Below are 25,630 nucleotides of genomic sequence, written 5' to 3'. Positions count from 1 at the left end.
ACCAGTTTTTCCATTCGTCTGTAAAGAATTCGCGTTAGTATTTTGCAGCTGTGACTTATTAAACTGATAGTTCGGTAATTTTCACATCTGTCAACACCTGCTTTCTTTGGGATTGGAATTATTATATTCTTCTTGAAGTCTGAGGGTATTTCGCCTGTCTCATACATCGTGCTCACCAGATGGTAGAGTTTTGTCATGACTGGCTCTCCCGAGGCCATCAGTAGTTCAAATGGAAGGTTGTCTACTCCCGAGGCCTTGTTTCGACTCAGGTCTTTCAGTGCTCTGTCAAACTCTTCACGCAGTATCTTATCTCCCATTTCGTCTTCATCTACATCCTCTTCCATTTCCATAATATTGTCCTCAAGTACATCGCCCTTGTATAGACCCTCTATATACTCCTTCCACCTTTCTGCCTTCCCTTCTTTGCTTAGAACTGGGTTGCCATCTGAGCTCTTGATATTCATACAAGTGGTTCTCTTTTCTCCAAAGGTCTCTTTAATTTTCCTGTAGGCAGTATCTATCTTACCCCTAGTGAGACAAGCCTCTACATCCTTACATTTGTCCTCTAGCCATCCCTGCTTAGCCATTTTGCACTTCCTGTCGATATCATTTTTGAGACGTCTGTATTCCTTTTTGCCTGCTTCATTTACTGCATTTTTGTATTTTCTCCTTTCATCAATTAAATTCAATATTTCTTCTGTTACCCAAGGATTTCTATTAGCCTTCGTCTTTTTACCTACTTGATCCTCTGCTGCCTTCACTACTTCATCTCTCAGAGCTACCCATTCTTCTTCTACTGTATTTCTTTCCCCCATTCCTGGCTATTGTTCCCTTATGCTCTCCCTGAAACTCTCTACAACCTCTGGTTCTTTCAGTTTATCCAGGTCCCATCTTCTTAAATTCCCACCTTTTTGCAGTTTCTTCAGTTTCAATCTGCAGTTCATAACCAATAGATTGTGGTCAGAATCCACATCTGCCCCAGGAAATGTCTTACAATTTAAAACCTGGTTCCTAAATCTCTGTCTTACCATTATATAATCTATCTGATACCTACTAGTATCTCCAGGATTCTTCCACGTATACAACCTTCTTTTATGATTCTTGAACCAAGTGTTGGCTATGATTAAGTTATGCTCTGTCTAAAATTCTACAAGGCGGCTTCCTCTTTCATTTCTTCCCCCCAATCCATATTCACCTACTATGTTTCCTTCTCTCCCTTTTCCTACTGACGAATTCCAGTCACCCATGACTATTAAATTTTCGTCTCCTTTCACTACCTGAATAATTTCCTTTATCTCGTCATACATTTCATCTATTTCTTCATCATCTGCAGAGGTAGTTGGCATATAAACTTGTACTACTGTAGTAGGCATGGGCTTTGTGTCTATCTTGGCCACAATAATGCGTTGACTATGCTGTTTGTAGTAGCTAACCCGCACTCCTATTTTTTAATTCATTATTAAACCTACTCCTGCATTACCCCTATTTGATTTTGTATTTATAACCCTGTAATCACCTGACCAAAAGTCTTGTTCCTCCTGCCACGGAACTTCACTAATTCCCACTATATCTAACTTTAACCTATCCATTTCCCTTTTTAAATTTTCTAACCTACCTGCCCGATTAAGGGATCTGACATTCCACGCTCCGATCCGTAGAACGCCAGTTTTCTTTCTCCTGATAACGACGTCCTCCTGAGTAGTCCCCGCCCGGAGATCCGAATGGGGGACTATTTTACCTCCGGAATATTTTACCCAAGAGGACGCCATCATCATTTAATCATACAGTAAAGCTGTATGTCCTCGGGAAAAATTACGGCTGTAGTTTCCCCTTGCTTTCAGCCGTTCGCAGTACCAGCACAGCAAGGCCGTTTCGGTTAATGTTACAAGGCCAGATCAGTCAATCATCCAGACTGTTGCCCCTGCAACTACTGAAAAGGCTGCTGCCCCTTTTCAGGAACCACATGTTTGTCTGGCCTCTCAACAGATACCCCTCCGTTGTGGTTGCACCTACGGTACGGCCATGTGTATCGCTGAGGCACGCAAGCCTCCCCACCAGCGGCAAGGTCCATGGTTCATGGGGGGGAAGTTCTTCATGATAGTACGTAAATGTCCTCGCTTTCTAAAGGAAATCCAACAGACCGTAATCTTGAAACATAAAAGGCAGTGAATGTCCCGACAGGCTGGCTGACACAGCGACTCTTCACCGCCCAGCCCAAACCACCAGCGACAGAAACGTGAAATGTGGAGAGGGCGTTGATCCTTCACTATACGCTTCGTTTAAGGATTTTTCGAAATTTAATCCCTACGGGGCTGAAATAAGGGATGAAATGTTTTTTTTTCAAAATACGTCGTTAGTAAAGCAATTTTGAAACCAGGTCTACGAAAACTGGTATTTGGTTTGGGGGTCAGACAGTGCGTGAAAGTAGTTTTGCAAATAATTCATCATTAAGTAACTACTAAATTATTTTTGAAAGCTACATCTGTGAAAACTAGTATCTGACTTTTCGGTCAGAAATAAAAGGAAACGCGCTTCACTGTTTTTTTGTTTCAGAAATTTATTAAGAAAATAATTCGTTATATTAAAAAATTTTAAAAGCTATATCTATGAAAATTATTATTTTAAGTGTCGGTTGAATATAAAGAGATAAATATTAGGGGACGAATACAGATTAGGGGACGAATACAGATTAGGGGACGAATACAGATTAGGGGACGAATACAGATTAGGTGAGAAAAGGGCTAAACTATTCTGTAATACATATATCTGGAACCATTGTTCGTGATTCAAACACATGATGGTACATAGATTAGAATCTGTTAAACCTGAATGGTGGAGAGACTTTCTGAATTGCATAATAGAAAAAAAAACGATCGTACTCACACGTTGAACCAAAAATTTAATCAGCTTTACCGACTTTTCCTTGAAGTCGAGGATAAGTCTCTTGCCGCAACATTTTATAATATTCTTGTGAATTCGTTGATTGAACAAACAAGTGATTGAGCTGGGCGCTTTCGTAAAGGAAATCCAACAGACCGTAATCTTGAAATGAGTGTTCAACGTGCGAAGTCTTGAAATCTCTTTGAGAACTCGTGAGAAAATTTTTCAGTTACTGAAGTGAAGGTAGTCATGTACGGTTGGGAAATGACTCCCTTGAGCTATGAGAAATATTCCATATCATGAATTTGAAGCTGATTTTTCAATAGGAGTAACTTTTGTTTTATAACGTCAATTTTCTCCGCCAAATCTGTTAGCAAACATTCTCCCCTTACATTAAAAGAGTAGATAAAATCAAATAACTGGTGATATCACCCATTAAAGATTTTGTCACTGCTCCGATATCCCTAAAATCAGTTTCTTTCGTAATTACAACGTCTTTGTGCCTGGTGTTGTAACGATGTTCCAGTGAATGTTTTCCCAGCTCATAATAGTGCAATGGTGTATTAAGCACTTTGCATGGCTTTAAAAAAGCAATTCCCCTTCAGCACTGAATGATGTGACTCGTCCAATTCTTTTTTTGAACAAATGCGTAGACGCAAAGGTGTTTCTAATTCAGAACGTAAGTGTAGTGTAAGACGGTTGGTCTTGTCGGCAAATTGTGACAGGCCGAGTGCCTCGCTCTAGCGGCGTCAGGCTGCGGCCTTGCTTTTCCTTCCCCTGTTCCTTCCCCCTCCCCCTCCCCCCTCCTCCCTCCCCACGCCAATCAGCTACACTCGCCGTCACCCCCCGGAGCGCTGTTTGGCCAGGCCTGGTCTAAGTGATGCCAGCTCCCTTCTCTTAAAATGTATAGAATTGAGTCGATATCTTTCTGTAGTTTAGTGCTAAAATTACTTCTGAAAGTGGTGTTAAGATTTTATTTGTTTTACAATGAATAAAGAAAAAATATGAGAAATGCTCTCAAACATACTTTTCAACATGGACTCGTCGTTGGAGGACTTTGCAGTAGCAGACGCTGATTGGAAGTATCTTGCACGATGGAGGCGCGCCTGTTTGGTGAAACATCACGCACCCTCACCCTCGCCTCCGTACGACTCGTCGCCTGCCGCGGGCAGGTGTTGCAGCTGTCCTAGAGGAAGGAAGGAAGGAAGGAAGGAAGGAAGGGTGTCTCAGCCCCAATCGGTGGAGCCCTCTGTTAGTCTCTGTGCCGGCGGCGACGTATGTTGCGGTGGGAGGTCCAGAAAACGCCAGGCATCGGTGCGGTGCTTTGCACTTTTCCAGAGAATGCATTACAGTTTTGCGGTATTGCAAAAATTACCAGCGTGATCCGATTTATGAAAAGTGAATGTGTGCAGCATTGTTATATTGAACCACTGAAATTATCATTCCAATACTGAATTTTCACGAAAATCTTTTGGTACCTCCACAGATCTCATGTTTTCATGTGCATCGGTATCTGATTACTCTGAATGTATAAGTTTTATATTTTTCTTAAGATAAGTGTACGGTTATGGTTTTCCAGAATTATGGTACTCTTCCGCAGCATGTCGTTGGCTCATTTTTGTGTATTTTAATACGCTTTTTTTCATGCTACTTGCAGATCACTTTTTAAAAAAATCCAATATTTTAGAGTTGTGAATAAGCCATAATGGAACCTGTTTTGATTTTACTCCTCAGAGACCACTGGACTAATTTTACGGAGACGGAAAATGGATCGAGATAGAGAAACAAGATGTCAGATACGTGACAGCAGACTGAGGTGTTTAGTCTGGTTCTCTGGTTACTACACGTCAGTTGTCTGGATTACTGATCAGATAAAAGACCACGAAATCCCGTTCGCTGGCTGACTTTCTAACGGCTGCCAAGGCTCAAAAATTTGATTATCAGTACTTCACATTTATATTAGTGATCGAATTTAAAATTTCAAAATGCTGCCATTAAGAGGTGTGACAGATTTAACACAATAAGCCAAGCAGCTCAGTCAGAAACTGCGGTCTCTGTCGTGAGGCAGCGTGAGTCACCGCTCACACGTTACCCGAACCATTATCTGACAGTGAGGGAACTCTGCACGTAATTGCAAATAATTTCAAAACTTGTTCTCATGTCATTACCCGCCCCCCTCCCCTCGCCCTCCCCCTCCTCCACAGACAAAATAATGAAGACCATTACTTTATGATCGCTGTTCATCTAGTAAAATTTCAACATCAAGCATGAACGTTTTAATTTATTACTTCTTTGTTACTAACTCTATTCGCAACACATTTTGCAGGCAGTCTCGGCATATGCTACCGACTCCACGTGAAAAATTGTATCTTTGTGTGACACACAGGTCAGGAGATATATCATAAATAGTGATATACGTGAAGAAATATCTTTCCTTAAAATGGAACTCAAATTACCCTGACTATACTCGTCCCGTGTATTATCCGAAACTAATACGTGCAACACAAACTGGGTTTTGCGCCTTCAGCCGTAAGGGTTTAACATCCTTATCGTCAAACATTTAACACATTAACTCATTTGTAAAGTACTCGGACGTCTGAAGCTGTTTCTTACACGGGAGTGCGATGCTTTTAAAGAATCGAGTGTACTGGTCTTATCTGACACAACACTAAAGAAATAGTTTTCATCTGTCTATGTATGTAAAAGGCAAGGTCCTGACTGGCAAATTCGTCATCGCCCAGCCCATACCGCTATGGACAGACACTTGAAATTTGGAGATGGTGTTGATTTTATACGGCAGGCATCATTTAACAACGGATTTTTCAAAATTCCGCTCCTTAGGGGGTGAAATAGCGGATGAGAGCCTTTTTGAAAATATGTCGCTCTTAATGCAAATCTGAACGTAGTCCTACAAAACTGATATTTAGTTTCTCGATCAGAAATAAATAAATATGTGTTTGATAAATTTTGGAAATTTAATTACTAAGGGGGTGAAATAGTGGGTTAAATTTTTTTGAAAATAAATCATAATTAAAGAGCTACAAAGTATTTTGAAAGCTACATCTGTGAAAACAGGTACTTGACTTTTCGGCTAGAATTTAAAAAATATGTGTTTCACTGTTTCTTGAAATTTGGCCTTTCAGGGGGTGAAATAAGGGATGAAATGTATACTTAAATATTTCATTATGAGAGTATTTTTAAAGTTAAATCCATGAAAATTTTTATTTTGCTTCTCTATTTGAAATAGAAAGCTACGTGTCTCACTGTTTTTGAAAATTCTGTCCCTAAAGGGGTGAAATTGGGGATCAAAATTTTAAAGAAAATGATTCGATCTATGAAAAAAAAATTATATCCAAGTCTGTGAAAATTCGTATTCCACTTCTAGTTTAGATATAAAAAAATATGTATTAGGAGATTAAAATTTGTCTGGAAATGTCAGCACAAGAACGCGAAAGGCATGATTTACGAAAACATTTAACTCCACGTACCAGAATCGCTTTCTTGTCAGAAGTACCTCCGGAAAAGACAATGCTTTAATTACTGTGAATAGTTTAGGTGTTGAGATTTGCGAAGAACATCAAAATTCGATTAAAAAAAAACTATGCATACGATACAGTTTGCGTCGAGCGAAGAAGCGGGTGATAAGCTAGTCTTTGTGTATGGACAAATACAGAAGATATAAACGTATGGTCCCTCTGCCAAGTCATCAGCTATAAAATCACGGAACGCTCAATTTTTTTTATTTGGTCATGAATCGAAATTCCCTCTTCTCCTCTGTTTATATGTAAGATTCATTCATCGGCAGTTTTTTTTAGATAGTGTCTTTCTGAGTAAAGCATATGCATTCACTGTGGAATTTCAAATTACTGTAGCTTCCTTAAAAATTACATTTAATAGAACAGTTTCAATTAATTTTTAGCAAAATATGCGTTAACTTCACATTTGTGTGTGTATATGCAAATAACTTTAATATTAGAACCTTCTATAGTATTTAAAATTATATTTTTGAGGTAATTTTCAACTTTTTTCAATATTTTATGTTACGGTTTTCGTTTAATTATAGGGAAACTATCGCACAGATTGTTCTGAAATTTGATAAATGTGAGTCTCTAAACATTGTGAGCTTGAAAGTAAAATAAAATTAACATCTTGTCATCCAGTCTCAAATCTACGTCATGTATACGGTAATTACACGCTATGTTGTTTTTTAAATATTGATCGCATTATTACAGAAGTAAACATAGAGATTGTGTAGCTATAAATGAACTGGTTACAAAGTGTGACAAAAGTTAATTACTCATATATGCAGAATGAAGCGACATGTGAAAATTTTTTAACAAGGTCAGGATTCAAACCCACGTCTCTTGCTCACTAGGCAGATGCGCAGACCACTTCGCTACCTTGGAACAGTGGCTTCGCACAACTGCACGGGATACCCAGCACGCCTCCCTCCTGTATGCAGAGTCTCATTCACGCCTCAGCCCACTTTGTATCCGCCGTAAACTCAAACAGCAATCCAGAGGCTGTACAACTGTATGGGAAGAGCATCTCAGCATCGAATGGAACGGGGGATTCTGCCTGAAATGCAGGCATAGGTGCTGTAATCAAATTCAACTACATACTCCCAGAGACGTTTTCGGGCCTCAAACATCTGTGATGAATATATGCAGACTGAGGCGACGACTGAAAGTTCGTACCGAGGCCGGGATTCGAATATGGGTGTCCTGCTCACTTAGGAAGACGCGCCTGCCACTCGAGCACAGTGGCTTTGTGCAACTGGCGCGCCTCCACCCTCAGTCAACGCAGCCCACGCGCTGTTTCCCCTAAAGTGAGGACATCTGCCTAGTGTACAGGAGGCGTGGGTTTTAATCCCAGCGTTGGGAAAAGTTTTCATTCCCCTCTTCAGTCTGCATGTAGACATCATAGATGATTAGGCTTGAAAACGTCTCTGGAACCATGTAGTTTCATTTGATAATAGTTAATTAATTACATGCAAACACTGGTCGTATTAACTAATAAAGTGGAATATATGTTAGTTGTGTGCGCTAGTTATAAATACAAGGTATTAATTTGAGGCATTTTGTGAGCCCTCCCAGTTGAGAGATGAACATATCTTGGACTGTTTATCTCTGAAGAACGGAACAGAAATCGCATTCGCATGAGTGACAGGGATGTGCAGGATCGTGGCTGAAGTTTCACGACGTAACGTACAGCTAACATGCTTTTTTATTCCAGTCTCTCATCACAAATGAATTCTTCAGACGATGACTGGTTTCAGTCTGTAATGACCATCTTCAGATCTAAAATATATAAATATATACATCTAGTGAGCAGTGTGTCCTTTAGCATAAAACAGCAATATGTACCACAATATACTGTCATACAACAGGGAAATGTACAGATAAAATATGGTATAACGCACCTTTTTTACACCATGTCCTAAAGTGGATACGGCATCGTCAAAACATATAACCAGCATAGCATCGTCAAATAGATTTAAAATATGGTGTAGAATAGGTCACATGGTCCACATAGTGATTATTGCCAACTAGCTACTGAGGTACAGTAGCATCCAGAAACCTGTTTGCCTACACCCTCCCTACACGTCGCTACTGTGGGCTTCCTTATATGTAGTCATCATTTACGAAAAAAACGTAATCTGATAAAAGCACATTAGATAAAATGCATGTAGCAGACGTATTAAAATTGATGACTATCATAGAAACCAATTGTGATAAAGATGCAGTTACCCATGTAAATTATTAAAAGAAAATATATGAAGAGTATAGGTCTGACACTGTTTTATGGTGAATTTACGGTCAATAATTAATATAGCGTAATACATTGCCTGTGGCAACCTATAAATTACGAAAGATAAAATGTCTATATGGCAGCTGAAAAAGAGAGAGATCAATGAACAGCGCCCTCTGTTGGGTCGGCCGCTGGGATCTTATGTAGGCGCGCACCGATCGTAAGAACTTAATCAACAGAGGGCTTTACATGCATCGTGACATGTCTCCCACAGAAAACTTTTAAACAACATAAAAGCATTCAATAAATAAAATTATATAGTTTAGCTATACATTCCATGAGTAGGTAGCAGATAATCAGTTACAAGATTACAGCGACTAATGTGCGGAAGTCAGGGAAATGCCTTCTGTTTTCAGCATAACACATCGAGTAAGGCTAGGTATAAATACGCGAGGCATTCTTTGGTTATCGTAGTACGTTATCAAACGTACAGGTAAGTTTCTCAGGTCATTGTCTAAACCGTAAAAGAGGTGCAACTCTATTGTCGAGATGTGTCTAGAACTGTGAAAGTTGTCACTTATTTTTTCTGCGACAAATATTCTGGAAGCGCCGGCACTATAGTAAATGCATTTAGTGGAGTTGAGAGTAAAGCCGGCCGCGACCCATCACATTCACGTGGTAGCACCTAACACGTGCCCGTGGAACAAACGACCGCGGCACCAGTCTGGAGCAGCGTAGCACTCCGCGATGGAGGGGGGCGCACCGCGGTTCGCCTCGTGTGGCTGCAGCTGGTGGGCCGGGGGCGGGGGCGGGGGCGGGGGCGTCGCGTCGCCACCTGTGGAGTCGAGTGGAGTGCCCCGCCACCGATGCCGGCTTCAGACCACGTCCACGTAGTTTCTCTGCGTAGCCGAGTGGGCGCTCTACTAATTTCTCTTTCTTTTAAATTTTGGCTTTTGGGCCAAGGCCATACAGCCATCACTTGGTGCTTTAGCAATTCTGGTTCTAAATGGTTGGAGAAAGACCCATGATTAAATCTCATGCGAATTATGGAACTTATAAACTTTGTTTGCCTTAATCGTGTAGAATCAGGATTACGAGGGAATGTTTGGCCGAATTTGTTCATAATATTTCACTTGACTGCTTATTGATGACTGATGTTCGTCTTCGCATTCACGCATTCATGTTTCTGAGTAGGCCCGTTTGAGCAGTGGTCTTCACTAAGTCATCGACCTATTTCACTATATTTAACGTTAGCGCTTCTCTCGATCCACGTCAATTTTAGCTTAAAAACTAAAAACCCGCCTCGATTGCGAAAAAAGCACCTAGTGTTAAGTGTTAACCAAGGTTTCGGCGTAGATAACTACACCCTCTTCAGAACAACAATAAAACTCACAAGTACCTAAGAAGACCTTTGTCAATGATTAAAAGAACACCATAGCTATACATTTATAAACGAAAAGAAAAGGAAAACACAAACAGTACATATGTACATAGTTAAAACCACTACTTAACTTAATGGTGTACGCTCCACCTCACACCGGCCTATGTTCGATGGGCCATGACCCGCCATGAACTGCAGCTACAAACGGTCGCTCACTTACTATGTACATATGTACTGTTTCTGTTTTCCTTTCCTTCTTCGTTTATAAATTTATAGCTATGGTGTTCTTTTAATCATTGATAAAGGTCTTCTTAGGCACTTGCGGGTTTCATTGTTGTTCTGAAGAGGGTGTACTTATCTACGCAGAAACCTGGGTTAACACTTAACACTAGGTGCTTTTTTCGCAATCGAGGCGGGTTTTAAGTTTTTTTATATATTAACCAACGATTGCTGACGCGCTGCGAATTTGAAGGTTCAATTTCATCTTCTTTTCGACACATTCGTTTTCGTTGGTGGTTTTCGTAATGTCCTATACCCAGTGGATTAGTTATCCTGAGAAGTGTAGGTGTTTGCGTTAATTGGAGCAGGTTTCAATGCACCCTTTACTCGCATTCGGGAGGACGACGGTTCAATCCCGCGTCCGGCCATCCTGATTTAGGTTTTCCGTGATTTCCCTAAATCGCTCCAGGCAAATTCCGGGATGGTTCCTTTGAAAGGGCACGGCCGACTTCCTTCCCCGTCATTCCCTAATCCGATGAGACCGATGACCTCGTTGTTTGGTCTACCCCCCCCCCCCCCCCGAAACAACCCAACCCCAACCCCCAGATTTCAATATATTCCTTACTGTGAGGCTCTGCAAGTAATATAAAGAGGAAGTATAGTTGTGGCTTCGGCAGAGGACCTAGCAGTCTCAATGGAAACCGAAATCAGTTCCCCGTTACCCCCACAGGATACAGGAAATCGCAACCCATTGTGCCATTTCCTGTGTTTGTTGGTCAGTTAGTTTCATGTTCCATGAACCAGTTGTACGATATGGAGCGAATTATTTTACATACACATCTCAATTTTTAAATATGGCTGTATGCTCAACATTATAAAGGTTATCTTTTAAACAGAAAAGTATTCGGATGTGAGTTAGTAATTCCTACCAATCACCTTTTACACATTACAGTTATTAGCAGCGTTACAGTTATCAGCAGCGTTACAAAAGGACGCCGGCCGCTGTGGCCAAGCGGTTCTAGGCGCTTCAGTCCGGAACCGCGCGACTGCTACGGTCGCAGGCTCGAATCCTGCCTCGGGCATGGATGTGTGTGATGTCCTTAGGTTAGTTAGGGTTAAGTAGTTCTACGTTCTAGGGGACTGAGATGTTAAGTCCCTTAGTGCTCAGAGCCATTTGAACCATTTTTTATACAAGGACTTCGGAGACGTCAGTATATATGTCCAAACATTCCGGGAAATTATCAGCAATGCAGGTTTTAGTAATTGCATCTGTCCGACGAATGTTTTCTGTTTGAATGCAGAGAACATCTGCTGCTGAAATTATACTTGTAATCGGAACTGAGATATGATCACGTTCTTCGAAACAGTGAAAATTGTCTTTACATCTGCAAAGCTTGTACAAAATTCTACTTCCTGGGCATTATTCGTTATCTGTCCATTTTTCTATTAAACAGTATTCCGAGATTGTGTCACTGGGTGGTCAGTTGCTGGTAGACGTTTCAGGAGGAATATGTCTCTCATTAACAGCCATCGTATGCCATTTGGCATTTCTGCCGCTCCCGCTAATAATCCATTTGTCGGTGTGGACGCATAGCTCCTATACAAGTCCTGATGCAACTGAATTGGATTTTTTCAATATTGGTTTCGTGTTTCCTGCGCAGATTGAACAAGCTGCCGTAGAGGATTTTGGATCTTATTAGACTGCTTACATTAACAACAGAATATTGTGATCCGCGCTCCACCATGCTGTCGTAACGGAACGCACCACATTGGTACAAGGTAGGCCTACGAGGGTCCCCGCTACGAGATACGCTATATGCCCCGTCCCTGCACCGCGTGAGTCCTTCGCCACTCCTAGCAATTTAGTTTGACTGTTTAGTGGGAGGAGCTAATCTGACGCGTGTCAGTTTAGCATCCTTGCCCGACTCCGACATCCAGATCGAGATGGACGCACCAGCAGTGGCCGTCCAGAGTTACTTGGCTGGACGACCGCACCGCACCTTGGGCGATGGGGAGGGACTTGGCGTCAGCTGGCTAAGAGGCGCTTTGGCGGCGTAAGACGGTAGCAAAGTCAGCACGTTTCGCTCGTGCAGCTGTTCAAATGGCTCTGAGCGCTATGGGACTTAACATCTGAGGTCATCAGTCGCCTAGAACTTAGAACTAATTAAACCTAACTAACCTAAGGACATCACACACATCCATGCCCGAGGCTGGATTCGAACCTGCGACCGTAGCCGTCGCTCGTCTCCAGACTGTGGCGCCTAGAACCGCTCGGCCACTCCGGCCGGCCGTGCAGCTATGTCCACGTTTTCGAAGCTTTGCTATCGTCGAGGTTCCTGTCGCATACAGTTATTCCCCCTCTCTGGTTTTTCTCTGGCTGTGGTTTTCCCGTACGCTGTTGACGGTTTTCGGTTTACACGTTTTCGATTACTCTCTGTTTCTCTTATTGGATTTCTATACTGTTTCTGCCGTCGACAGCTCGCAGTTTTCCCTGGCAGTCCCACGCTGGGCCCGCATCTCGTGGTCGTGCGGTAGCGTTCTCGCTTCCCACGCCCGGGTTCCCGGGTTCGATTCCCGGCGGGGTCAGGGATTTTCTCTGCCTCGTGATGGCTGGGTGTTGTGTGCTGTCCTTAGGTTAGTTAGGTTTAAGTAGTTCTAAGTTCTAGGGGACTGATGACCATAGATGTTAAGTCCCGTAGTGCTCAGAGCCATTTTTGAAGTCCCGCGCTGGTGTATGCAAGGGCAGCGCTAAAAGTAGTCCCCGTGGAATCCGTCGCCTGCCTAAGCTAACAGGTTCCCACCGAGCACGTCGCTCCACCCATTACCCTCCCCGTTTCTAGGCTACATATCGTCAGTGCATCGAAGCGCCTGACCGGGTCTCGGCAGCTCGCTCACCTCCACCTGAGTGGTCTGTCTGTCTGTCTGTCTGTCTATTAGCGTCGGCGCGCGAGTGACAGTTGGGGGCGGCGCTGTTGCAGGCGTGGTGAACCGCGGCGACTCGTTCCGGAGGCGGCGCTCGCGCAGCAACAGCCTGGTGCCGCCCCCGTCGCCGTCGCCGGACGGCCAGAGCTCCGCCGCCGAGGCCGCCGCCGCCGCAGCCGCCGCCGCAGCCGCCCCCGCCGCCACCGAGCGCGGGCCGCCGCCGGCCGTCTGCACGTACCGCGTCGCCATCCTGGGCGCGCAGGGCGTCGGCAAGTCGGCGCTCATCTCGCAGTTCATGACCTCCGAGTGCATCAACGCGTACGACAGGCAGCGCGGTGAGTAGCTCCTGCCGCTCGCATCCGACCTCGTCGCCGTTGTGCAGTCGCACGCTGCTGAGCCGGAGCGTTACGACCGCAACTACGGGCCGCACACGCGGAAATCCACTTGCGGCGGCGCGGTTCTTTCCGTCCCTTTACGGCGGACCTTCCACCTACCTGTGAACATTGGCTCAGCAGATCATCAGTAGGAAAGCCGAGTGAAACCTATTGTACTTCGATGTGAACCAGGCTGCAATTAAAGTCACTAATCTACGTTTCGGGAGAATATTTTCACACAAATGAAAGTTTGGAAATTTTGTCCTCAATTAATATATTCTGAAACTTAGGTGAACAAGTATCACTGCCTAGCCCGTGCGAGTCTTAACACAGTCACTCACAATCCCTTTCACTCACGTTAGCAAATTTATGGTGTTGCATTTCCCGAAAACGTAATAGCTACAAAAATACTGATTGTTTTTGATTGATAATGCTCGCCAAATATTAAGTCTGTCGGTACCAAATGCAGTGACAGTTTTTAACCACCGATCTGCTCAATACGCCACGTGGAATACATGTCTTCTCTCGTCACAAAATTCACTTAAAATTCAGAAATTTCTACACACATATCGGAATAATTATGCCGTCACTTTCCAAGACTTTTGATGTCTGAAACACTGCTAGATCCGGCAACTTATCATTTCCATCAGAACTACTACTGCACACGTCCGATCCCTTTCATGGATGGGCTTCGACTCTTCTTTAGAACCCGCTAAGTCTTCTCTACCTGCAGAGAAAGGCGAGCGAAGAATATTGCTTTACCGTTGGTCAGTTTACTCAGCAGCCAATAGCAAAACAACATTCTCCCGCGTCAGTCCGCGCTTTTCATGCATAACCAATCGCAAAATAGTAAACCTCACGACTGCACTTTTTACCGACGTGATTATCTAATATGCTGATGTTTTGCTTATGCATAAAGTTATTTACTATTGTTATTTATACCTGAATTAACTTTCCCTTTACCATAAACTTACTTTACAAATCTATTCTACAAAAATCCCTTTTGGCCATATCCATACTACTTCGAAATGTTCCCATACTAAATCCTACTACATAGCTCGTTAAACAATTATCTTCATCTTAACCTTAAACCACAGTCACGCATCATTCATACTGCTAAAACACATTTATAACATTTTACGTACACAAAAAGAAATAATAACACTTCATGAAAATACTAGAACACTTTATGAAAAACATTCTATTACTTTAGTGCACTCTAGTGGGCACAATCGAAACTAAAATCACAGTCCCCCTATCCAATATTGTCCTCTATCGGCTGATACATAAACTACGTGCACTTCCAGTCTCGCGTCACCATCTGTTACTATCCAGCTCTGAGACACGTCTCCCACTTAACCGCCTCCAAGGCAGGATCGTTATATGGTGCTACGCCTCACACTGACGTAATGTCTTCTACAAACTCCGGTAGTTCTGATTCGGTGCCTGCGTACGAGTGTTTCGGAAACGGCGACGCTGGTCGGTTTCTGGCGTGCTGCTGGAAACTGGATGGAGACTATTAAACCACGACTCGGCGACGAGATGTCGGACGTCCGTACCTCGTTAAACAGGCTATTTCAGAAGCTTACCGACAAAATTTGAGGGATGCCAGACCAAACAGAGACGATCAATTTTTGTTGAGAAACACGTGCGTTCTGGTCCCCCGTTGCTGAGTTACGGGCAAGCTCCGCAACTCCTAGTGACGTTATTCTGTAGTCGTGCCGATCCTGTCACTCGGCTTGTTTCGTTGTAATATTGTGTCTTTTAATTTGTTTTAGGTTACAATTATTACTTTCCTTCTTATGTAAATATTCTGTGTAGAGTTTTTTCCCTTAAATAGCATAACGCTTAGTTATTACCAACACATTTGAAATTATGTGTCAGCACATTAAGGACCAGAGAATTGCGTTCCGGTTTAGCACTGTGGCCAGGTGCTGTGCGCTGTGTGCTGTCTCACTTGCCTGCAGCCAGCACAACACAGCTGTCCTGCAGGTACCGTCACTTGTCTGACAGCATCTTTTCGGCTGGCTGTTGTGTTTTTGCGTCTACCCGTAAACCAATTCACATCTCTTCAACATTGTACTTTCTTTTTCACACTTTTAATGTTTGAATAGGAAACGTTTCTCTGTATTACGAAAAAATAATTCTTAATGTATGCAGAAGATCTTGAACTATAATTTTGTAGTAATTGTAAACTTCGTGTAATACAGTCTTCATTATCCACCAGTCGGATGCCTTAGTCACACTAATTTTGTAGTAATTGTAAACTTCGTGTAATACAGTCTTCATTATCCACCAGTCGGATGCCTTAGTCACACCCTCCCGGACCGGACGATTTTAGAGTGTAATGACTTTTTCTTCTTTCCCTTACACCTAAAGGCCTGGCCAGACAGTATCCGGCCTGCCGCTGCGACGGACGGCGCAGCGGTGGGCCGGGCCAGTCAGCGGCCAGGGACGCCACACAGGCGACGGCCGGCCGCAGCGACTCTTGATGCGTCAGGCTGTGGAAGGGGCCGAAACCCATTATTAAACTTGAATGCGTAGCGCGATTGTCTTGGCGTTAGACGATTTGGAATCCTCACGCGGGACGCGTTATCTTTGTGCGAGGTTTTTTTTTTTAATTGCAGAAATGAGTAGCTCGCACTAGCGATACGAAATGCCACTAAGAAGAGGAGATGTTGGTTGCACGACATTAATAGCAAGAGAGAAAGCTTAGGAGAATACCATCGTCTGTGTACTGATCTAAGAGTCTGACGAAGATAGGTTCTTCAAATATTTTCGCATGTCGCGAGAATGTTTCGAGGAAATGCATCGCCTGATAAAAAGGTAGCACGGAGAAGTGCACAACGAACTGGAGGAAGCCAAGTGATACAAGGCACAGGCTAACCATTTGTTTGAGGTAAGTTTTACCGTTTGTGGCCTCTTTGTGCTTCAAACAGAAGTCACATAAATTATTCCATTTCAGTTTTGCTGTATCATATGAAAGGTTCGGCGGAAGAAAGTGCTATCCCACAACGTAGTTACGAGTGGAGTGATAAATTTATCTGCAGTGTTTACGAATACAGCAAACTATAGTAAGATCTAGTTCCGTATGTCCCGCTAGAGAGAACTTTGTACTTAATAGATTGTTTTGTTTCATTGTATTCATAACATTGTCATTGAATTTAAACGAACATGTCTTTGTTCGTTAACTTATCTATTCGTTCTATCGGCATAATTAATTTTAATCTTTTCGAGATACTTGACTACAGGCGACAGTCACCTGCCAGGCAATATGGACTGTTCTACAGCCCAAGTATTTATTTACATACTCCTACAACAGAGATGTTGAAGAAATCTGAAGAAGGATTTGTAGAACTTTGGGGGTTTGCGGACTGCCTTGGAAGCATACACGGAAAGCCTATCAGGTTAAAATGCCCGAAGGATAGTGGATCCCAGTTCTTCTGTTACAAACAATTCTTTTAGCTGGTTCTCCTGGCGATCGTTGATCCATACTACCGAGTTTACAGTAGTTGATGTTGGAAGTTATGGACGTCACAGTGACAACACTATTTCTGAGAATTCAGCTTTCTATCAACAGTATATCGAGGTCAAAAGTATTCTACCTCCAAATCAGGATCGCGTGTATCATACAAAAAGTTGTATTCCCTCACCTCCTCTATAAGTCTTTCTGTGTCCATGATGCGTGCACAACGAGCTGCAAGACAAAAACCGCCTCGCGCCGCTGCTTCCAACGTTACCACAGAGCGGTTGAGTGCGCCAACAGAGGCACGCAGCCGCTCCGGCTTGCGTCGAATCTGTAATCTGTGACAACCCGGCGGCGGCCGGTGCGGCAGGCCGTATGCCGGTGCGTCAGAGCCGCACTCTGTGTGGCCCACAGCGATCGCAGGGTCGGCGTGGTTACAACGGATTTGGCAATGTTATTTTTAGGGGCGGCCGGATGCCCTTGCTGCCGCCACCCCGTACCCCAGGGACTGAATCAGTGTACCCCAACTGTCTAGGGTCCGCGCGGTTCGTGATATGGCGGCCTCTAACCACTTTTTTGTTTTTTGTGTTTTTATTTGGTTTTTATTTTTGTGTTGTTTTCCTAATTTTTTTTAAATTGTAAATGATTTCCTCTGCCAACCTTTTTTTTATTTAGATGGAAAAAGGCGTCTTTCAGTTACGACAAACAAAATTAGAATGTACATCCGTAGCAACAACAGAACAAGAGCTCCTTGTAAACTATGAAATAGAATTTGAAACGAATAGTGTGATGATAGATAATAAAGAAAGAAAAATGTAACCAAATCCCGCACGCCATTCCATGTGCACGGGCCATCTGCGTACAGATTCCATGTTCCAACGCTCTTGGCTACCCTGGCGGGTACTTCAGAGTGTTACGACTGTTCTGTTTTATTAACTGTCCATTTTACAGTCTTTCTCGGGATTAATCACAATTCCTTCACATTAGGCGTTTTAGTAGTTCTTCCGTGTGTGGTCTTTCACGAAGCACACTCCCTTGTGAAGTTTACGTTGCAGAATGAGCAGATGTAGAGTGTGTCCTTCCTAAACTTTTGTGCGCTGCAGGGCTTGGAAGAGTATTTCTTGGTCCTTGAGCCAACAGTTAGCTCCAGTTTGTGTATCCTCATACCCCATGATAATATTTGAGGATGATCCTCTTCAGGTGTTAGAGATGCCTGGAGTCTTCACCTTACCCTCCGTCATGCCCTTGATCATTCACTTCTGGCTGCTGAGTTCATTCCCTGTCTCTGGCGGCCTGCAAAAGGAGCGACTTGTACTTCTCCTTATTTTTAGGGTTCTGTGAAGACACTGAACAGGACACAAACGATCAACCAGAGGACTATCTTCGTGTTCCATATGACAGTTTTTCTCAGGATTAGGTACTGCGACCAATACTAGTCTGGTCTATCCACCCCCTTCATGTATTTATTGTACTGAAGGATATAGTCAGGATTCTTCGCGACACCTCGCTTGCTTTCTACACTCTTCATCGTAGGTGGATATGCAGTGCTAACAATTCACAACTTCTGCTTGCCCTTCCAACCTTGTATAACCACTTCTACCTTCCGGCAGTATACGCTTTCCCTTCTCTTGGGATTCTTTTCAACGGTCCAAAACTGAGGTTGAACTCCCCTGTTATCCCTTGCTGTCCCACAGACCGCAGTCTTTCGAGCAAGGAGGTTATCTGCAGTTGTCACATCGTTGTAGTAGTTGTCCTGATAGACATGAGGCCAGATGTCTAAGTGTTGTGTCAATACAGAAATAATGGTTTCGTCCAGTCTTTCCCCTTCCCCACTACGTATTTCCAAGTTACGAAAATAGCAGCCAATTCATCTCCAAAACAGCAAGCTGCAACCCCTGACATACTACATGCACAATCGGGAACAGTTATAAGGTCTGGTTGACTTTCGAAAGGTTCCAAATGGATTGTCTTTAGTATAGCTATAGCTTGTATCGACTGCACGTAAACAAACATCCACCTCACCATCACTCCAAGCAGCTCTGTCACACACCAACACACGTGGCTGTTCCCGCCGTTTAGTTGACGTACAGAGCCCAAACTGACTGCCACCATCACTACTATTATCACTGTTGTCATCCTCCGTATCACTTAGTACATCCTGTAATGAATATGCATAAAAATCATGAAACATCTCACCGTCGCGTAAAGCACGTTGACTGTGGCGCGCCATCTTGTGCGTTGCGTTCTGTCTCGTAAGATCACCACTGTGCTCGTGCTGATGTCGCGGCTATCGTGATCGTACAGGGGTTCAGATATAGCTACACTAACATCTACACTCTTGCTACTCCGTGCCTTGTCAGCAGACAGTTCAAACGTTACCCAGCAGAGACTACAACAGGGCGTAAATGATGTCCGAACAGGAAATCGGAGCCGCGGCTAGCCACGGAGACCTCTGGGGGCCGTGATCACTGTATTAAAACATTGTGTGTTGTATTCCAGCCAATCCATGTGGAACATTCGGTCTGTTCTTCTATATAGATAACAGACTAAAAGAAAATAGCGAATAAATGAGACGTACATTTTGCTAGTCTTGAATTCAGGTTTTACCGCTGTTAATACTCAGTTTGATTCTGACGATGAACTGACATTATCTGCGTTGCGACGAGGCGAGGGTAAATGGAAGAGCAGACCTTACCTACGAAAATCCGTTTCCTAGCAGAAGAAAGGACGTCGAACAGATGTGCAGAACTATAGACCTATATCACAACGTCGATCAGTTGTAGAATTTTGGAACACGTATTATGTCCGAGTACAATGACTTTTCTGGAAACTAGAAATCTACTCTGTTGGAATCAGCATGGGTTTCGAAAAAGACGATCGTGTGAAACCCAGCTCGCCCTATTCGTCCACGAGACTGAGGGCCACAGACACGGGTTCCCAGGTAGATGCTGTGTTTCTTAACTTCCGCAAGGCGTTCGATACAGTTCCCCACAGTCGTTTAATGAACAAAGTAAGAGCATATGGACTATCAGACCAATTGTGTGATTGGGTTGGAGAGTTCCTAGATAACAGAACGCAGCATGTCATTCTCAATGGAGAGAAGTCCTCCGAAGTAAGAGTGATTTCAGGTGTGCCGCATGGCAGTGTCGTAGGACAGTTGCTTTTCACAATATACATAAATGACCTTGTGGATGACATCGGAGTTCACTGAGGCTTTTTGCGGATGATGCTGTGGTATATCGAGAGGTTGTAACAATGGAAAATTGTACTGAAATGCAGGAGGATCTGCGAATACATAGAAAGAAAGATCCCCTATCAGTTAGCTACAATATAGCAGGTCAGCAACTGGAAGCAGCTAATTCCATAAATAATCTGGGAGTACGCATTAGGAGTGATTTAAAATGGAATGATCGTATAAAGTTGATCGTCAGTGCAACGTTGTTGCTTTACTTTGATCTGCAAGCGGTGCTGCTATTCAAGACCATAAAAGCGGGTTAAAAGCTGTGAGCTGTCTGGGGAAGTTAACCTTGCATTACTGCGCAACTGTTTCACCAGGTATCCAGTCTAGCTTACCAAATTCCCAACCAGACTAGCATTAATTATAATCTTGTAATAGTCGTACGAAAACCGGTGATATATATATATATTTTAAATAAAAAGGAATAAATCAGTTTATATTTGGAAATTTATTTTAACATTGATCATTGAAATTTCAGCATATTAAACGTGAGTCATAACTAAGCTGGTGCCTTATTTAGGACTGTGAAAATGTGAGTTTGTAATCTTACGGAACACATCAAATATGGAGCCAAGATTGGGAGACTGCATACCACACCGCATTCATAAAATAAGACATGAAGAACGTTGAAACATATGCAAGAGGAAATTAACCACTACCAACCGGTTCAATTTTCACCCAAAGAAGTTACGTTCGTAGCACAATCCTATCCGTCATGAAATTACCACACACTGATATACTAAGCCCGCATCTCGTGGTCGTGCAGTAGCGCACTCGCTTCCCACACCCGGGTTCCCAGGTTCGATTCCCGGTGGGGTCAGGGATTTTCTCTGCCTCGTGATGGTTGGGTGTTTTGTGCTGTCCTTAGGTTAGTTAGGTTTAAGTAGTTCTAAGTTCTAGGGGACTGACGACCATAGATGTTAAGTCCCATAGTGCTCAGAGCCATTTGGTATACTAAATTCATACTAGCTCTCTGTGAAATCTTCCCGAAAAGAACAGCTGAGGGCTATTTGATGCTTACACCACATGCTTCACGTGGTCAACTTGGTTTACACAAAGAGTGTAACTCCACAATAATTTTGATAATTAAAATAAATGACATCGAAACGCAATTTACAAAAGAAAAACCTCGAACTGGTTACTATCGTCTTACTATTAACCTGATGGGTCAAACAACTGTATAAGCACGTGGTACTGGTCTCACAAAGTACACCCCACGTGGGTTGAACATAAAGAAGAGTTGCTATATTGAAAAATATTGTCAAGACGAGACGTTATAATCTCACACACATTCGCATTTCCCCCCAGGGGGTCCACAACTCTTTTGTGGATACGTGCGTAGCGAGCACGGGACCCCGAGCTAATGTGGCCTTCCTTCCTTTCCGGGCTGCATACCTTCCCTTTCCGCATCCTTCCCCATCCCTATCTTCGCCCCTCCTCCCCTCACCTCTGGCTCTTTCCTTCCCTTTCTCCCCATCTGGGAGTATGGTTTTGTGCCTACGTCCGGAGACGGACGCTCATAAATGTACTGCATTCTTCGCCTTCCTTGCTTTTATGTCTTCTTCCTTCCTTTGTCCTTCCCTTTTTCCTTATCTCTTCTCTTTCCCTTTTCTCCGCTGCGGCGTTTGAGACCTCTCTTCTTTCCTTTCCCTTTCTCTTTCTTCCTCCCTGTGCGTGTCTGAAGGCCGACCCACGCCTTTTGTGCGTAGCCGGTGACGGGGTAACGCGTAATTCCCCGCCCCGGGTAGACAGGTAGGACACGTACGTACCCCCTGGTAACGGCCAGGCCCAGGGAGGGGTGATTACCCGAGCTGATACCTTCCGAAAGTGCCGATTGGTCCCTCCGTCCGTTTGTCGGGAGGTGTGACCTGAGGTGTGAACAATCACCTAAGGCGGGAGTGCCCTCAGTGAGGGTCCCCACAAGGGAGGAGCGCGCCATCGGAGACGCCGGTAATCATGGGGGATTCTTCCGCAATGGTTTCCTCACCTTCCACTATGTCTGCTCACAAACGTAAGTATACTGAGTCTCAGCCACAGACGGTTCTTCCATCGTTGCCACAGTTCCTTGTTGTTTCTCGGTCTGACGAAGGTCACGACTTCTCCACGGTCAACCCTTTCATTATTCAGAAAGGTGTCGACGCAATTGCAGGCCCTGTAAAGTCTTGTCCCAGATTACAGAATGGCACCCTGTTGTTAGAAACACATAGTGCTCTCCAGGCACAAAAATTGCTGCGTACTTATCTGCTCCACACCTTCCCTGTCTGGGTGGAACTGCACCCTACCTTAAATTCCTTGCGTGGAGTCGTTTATACACGATCCCTCGATGGATTGTCTGACGAAGAAATTCAGCACTACCTGTCTGACCAGGGCGTAACGGCTGTTCATAGAGTTATGAAAAGGGTTGACACAAACATCATTCCAACCAGCATTGTCTTCTTGACGTTTGACAAAGTTCAACTCCCATCGAAAATCAAAGCGGGCTATGAGATAATTTCCGTTCGCCCTTACGTCCCAAACCCTACGCGTTGCTATCGATGTCAGCGGTTCAATCACACCAGCCAGTCCTGTTCCAATCCGGCCAAATGTGTTACGTGTGGCAAGGATGCCCATGAGGGTGCTTGTCCACCTCCATCCCCTCGCTGCATCAACTGTATGGGTGACCACGCTGCTTCCTCTCGAGATTGCCCCGTTTTTAAGGACGAAAAGCTCATCCAGGAAATCAGAGTGAAGGAAAAGGTGTCGACCTTTGCTGCTCGAAAATTATTCGCCAGTCGCAAGCCCACCGTGCCTCAGACAGGAAAATACAGCACTGTCCTTGCTTCTCCTCGGCCAACAAAGGAGGCGGCCACGCAGACTTGCGACCTCACCTTTAGTACCACGGTCGTCAGATCGGCCAGCGCAAAGATCGCCCGTTCAACCTCACCACTTTCGCCTGCCCACTCTATGGCTCACCCTTCGTCGGGTTCTGCTAAATCTCGAGCCCAAAAGTCAGAAGCCAAGTCTTCGAAAAAAGAGCATACTCGTGAAGAGTTTTTACGTACCGCAACTTCACAACCATCGGTTCCTCCTTCATCTAAACATCATACTTCCAAGAAGGCTACAAAGAAACCCAGTTCATCTCCTCCTCCGCCAAGGCGTGTCCCATCTACAGCACCGCCTGGCGGAAATCGCCCTCGACCGTCTTCTGTGTCGCCGAGGCGCACTGCTGGTGGCCGGTCAACCGGCCGATCGCTGGTGGCAGGGGCTGCTCCTGACCAACCTTTGGATCAGGATCTTCTGCCTTCGGCTGAATGCCATTCCATGCTGTCGGTCGCAAGCTCTGAGCAGTCGTTGAGTTGACAGCACCCTTGGTCACATTCCTCCATTTTCTGTTCACCCTATGTCCATTATCCACTGGAATATCCGCGGCATTCGAGCCAATCGGGATGAATTGTCGGTCCTCTTACGATCCTACTCGCCGGTCGTCTTCTGTCTTCAGGAAACAAAGCTGCGTCCCCATGACCGCTTTGTTCTCCCTCATTTTCAGTCCGTCCGATATGACCTCCCCTCTGTTGAAGGCACTCCAGCCCATGGAGGACTCATGATTCTTCTCCATGATACTCTCCATTATCACCCAATCCCCTTAAACAGTTCCTTCCAAGCTGTCGCCGTCCGTCTTTCCCTTTCTGGATACACGTTCTCTCTTTGTACTGTATACATTCCATCATCCACACCAATGGCACGAGCTGATCTCCTTCATCTTCTTGGTCAGCTTCCACCCCCCTATTTGCTGGTTGGGGACTTCAATGCCCACCACCCGCTTTGGGGATCTCCACATCCTTGTCCACGTGGCTCTCTATTGCTAGACGTCTTCCACCAAACGGATCTAGTTTGCCTCAACACTGGGGTCCCCACATTTTTGTCTGCCTCCACGACAAATTACCTCATTTGGACCTTGCGGTCGGTACTGTTCCGCTAGCTCGGCGCTTCGAATGGTTCGCCCTTGATGATACACACTCGAGTGACCACTTTCCATGTGTCCTTAGACTGCAGCCTCAACTGCCATATATGCGCCCGCGACGCTGGAAGGTTGCCCAAGCCGATTGGACACTTTTTTCGTCTCTAGCGACATTCGATGACCGTCGCTTTCCCAGCGTCGACGATGAGGTCACACATATTACCGACGTTATTCTTACAGCTGCGGAACGTTCAATACCACGCACCTCCGAATTGCCCCGGCGCCCCCCAGTTCCTTGGTGGAACGAGGCATGCCGTGACGCAATACGTGAGCGGCGACGTGCTCTTCGCATTTTCCGTCACCATCCTACTTTGGCCAACTGTATCCGCTATAAGCAGCTCCGTGCGCGATGCCGTCGCGTCATCCGCGATAGCAAGAAGGCAAGCTGGAAATTCTTTATTAGCTCATTTAACACCTTCACTCCCTCCTCGGACGTTTGGAGTCGGCTTCGACGGTTCTCAGGTGCGCCTAGTTTCTCCCCGGTCTCTGGGCTCACTGTCGCGCATGATACCTTAGTGGACCCCGTCGCAATTTCTAACTCGTTGGGTCAGCACTTTGCTGAGATTTCGAGCTCTTCCAATCACCCGCCAGCGTTTCTCCCGAAGAAACGTGCAGCGGAAGTGCGGCCTCTTGCTTTCTCCTCTCAAAATCGCGAAAGCTATAATACTGTTTTCTCTATGCGGGAACTCCAACATGCACTCTCTTCTTCTCGCTCCTCCGCCCCAGGACCGGATGGTATCCACGTCCAAATGTTGCTGCATTTATCAACCCATAGTCTGCATTACCTCCTTCGCCTTTATAATCGAATTTGGACCGACAGTACTTTTCCCAGACGATGGCGGGAAGCTATCGTAGTTCCCGTTCCGAAACCTGGAAAGGACAAACATCTCCCCTCTAGCTATCGCCCCATTTCTCTCACGAGAAGTGTCTGTAAGGTTTTGGAGCGTATGGTGAATTACCGTTTAGCTTGGTGGCTGGAATCCCGCAGTCTTTTAACACCAGCCCAATGCGGATTTCGGAAGCATCGTTCTGCAGTTGACCATCTTGTTGCTCTCTCCACTTATATCATGAACAATTTTCTCCGGAAACGCCAAACGGTAGCAATATTTTTCGATCTGGAGAGAGCATACGATACCTGTTGGAGGACAGGCATCCTCCGCACACTGTTCTCTTGGGGCTTTCGAGGCCGGCTGCCCCTTTTTCTTCGCGAATTTATGGCAGAGCGCACTTTTAGGGTGCGGGTGAACACTGCTCTCTCCCGTACTTTCTCCCAAGAAAACGGGGTACCCCAGGGATCCGTGTTGAGTGTTGTACTATTTGCCATCGCCATAAATCCAATTATGGATTGTCTCCTTCCTGATGTCTCGGGCTCCCTCTTTGTGGACGATTTTGCGATCTACTA

At 44.7% G+C, this 25,630-nt stretch overlaps 1 protein-coding gene across 1 annotated transcript in view; it reads left to right on the top strand.

The window, feature by feature from the left end:
• Positions 1-13,213: 13,213 nt before the first annotated feature.
• Positions 13,214-25,630, top strand: part of LOC126176013 (GTP-binding protein GEM-like) — a 540,057-nt gene continuing 527,640 nt past the window's right edge. Inside the window, exon 1 of the mRNA XM_049923131.1 lies at positions 13,214-13,488. Within this exon, the coding sequence (XP_049779088.1) occupies positions 13,449-13,488 (40 nt within the window). The 5' untranslated portion in view covers positions 13,214-13,448. The remainder of the gene's footprint in view (positions 13,489-25,630) is intronic.

This window comes from Schistocerca cancellata, chromosome 3 (genome assembly GCF_023864275.1).
Source record: "Schistocerca cancellata isolate TAMUIC-IGC-003103 chromosome 3, iqSchCanc2.1, whole genome shotgun sequence".
NCBI lineage: Eukaryota > Metazoa > Arthropoda > Insecta > Orthoptera > Acrididae > Schistocerca > Schistocerca cancellata.
This window is presented reverse-complemented; position numbering and strand designations above follow the sequence as displayed.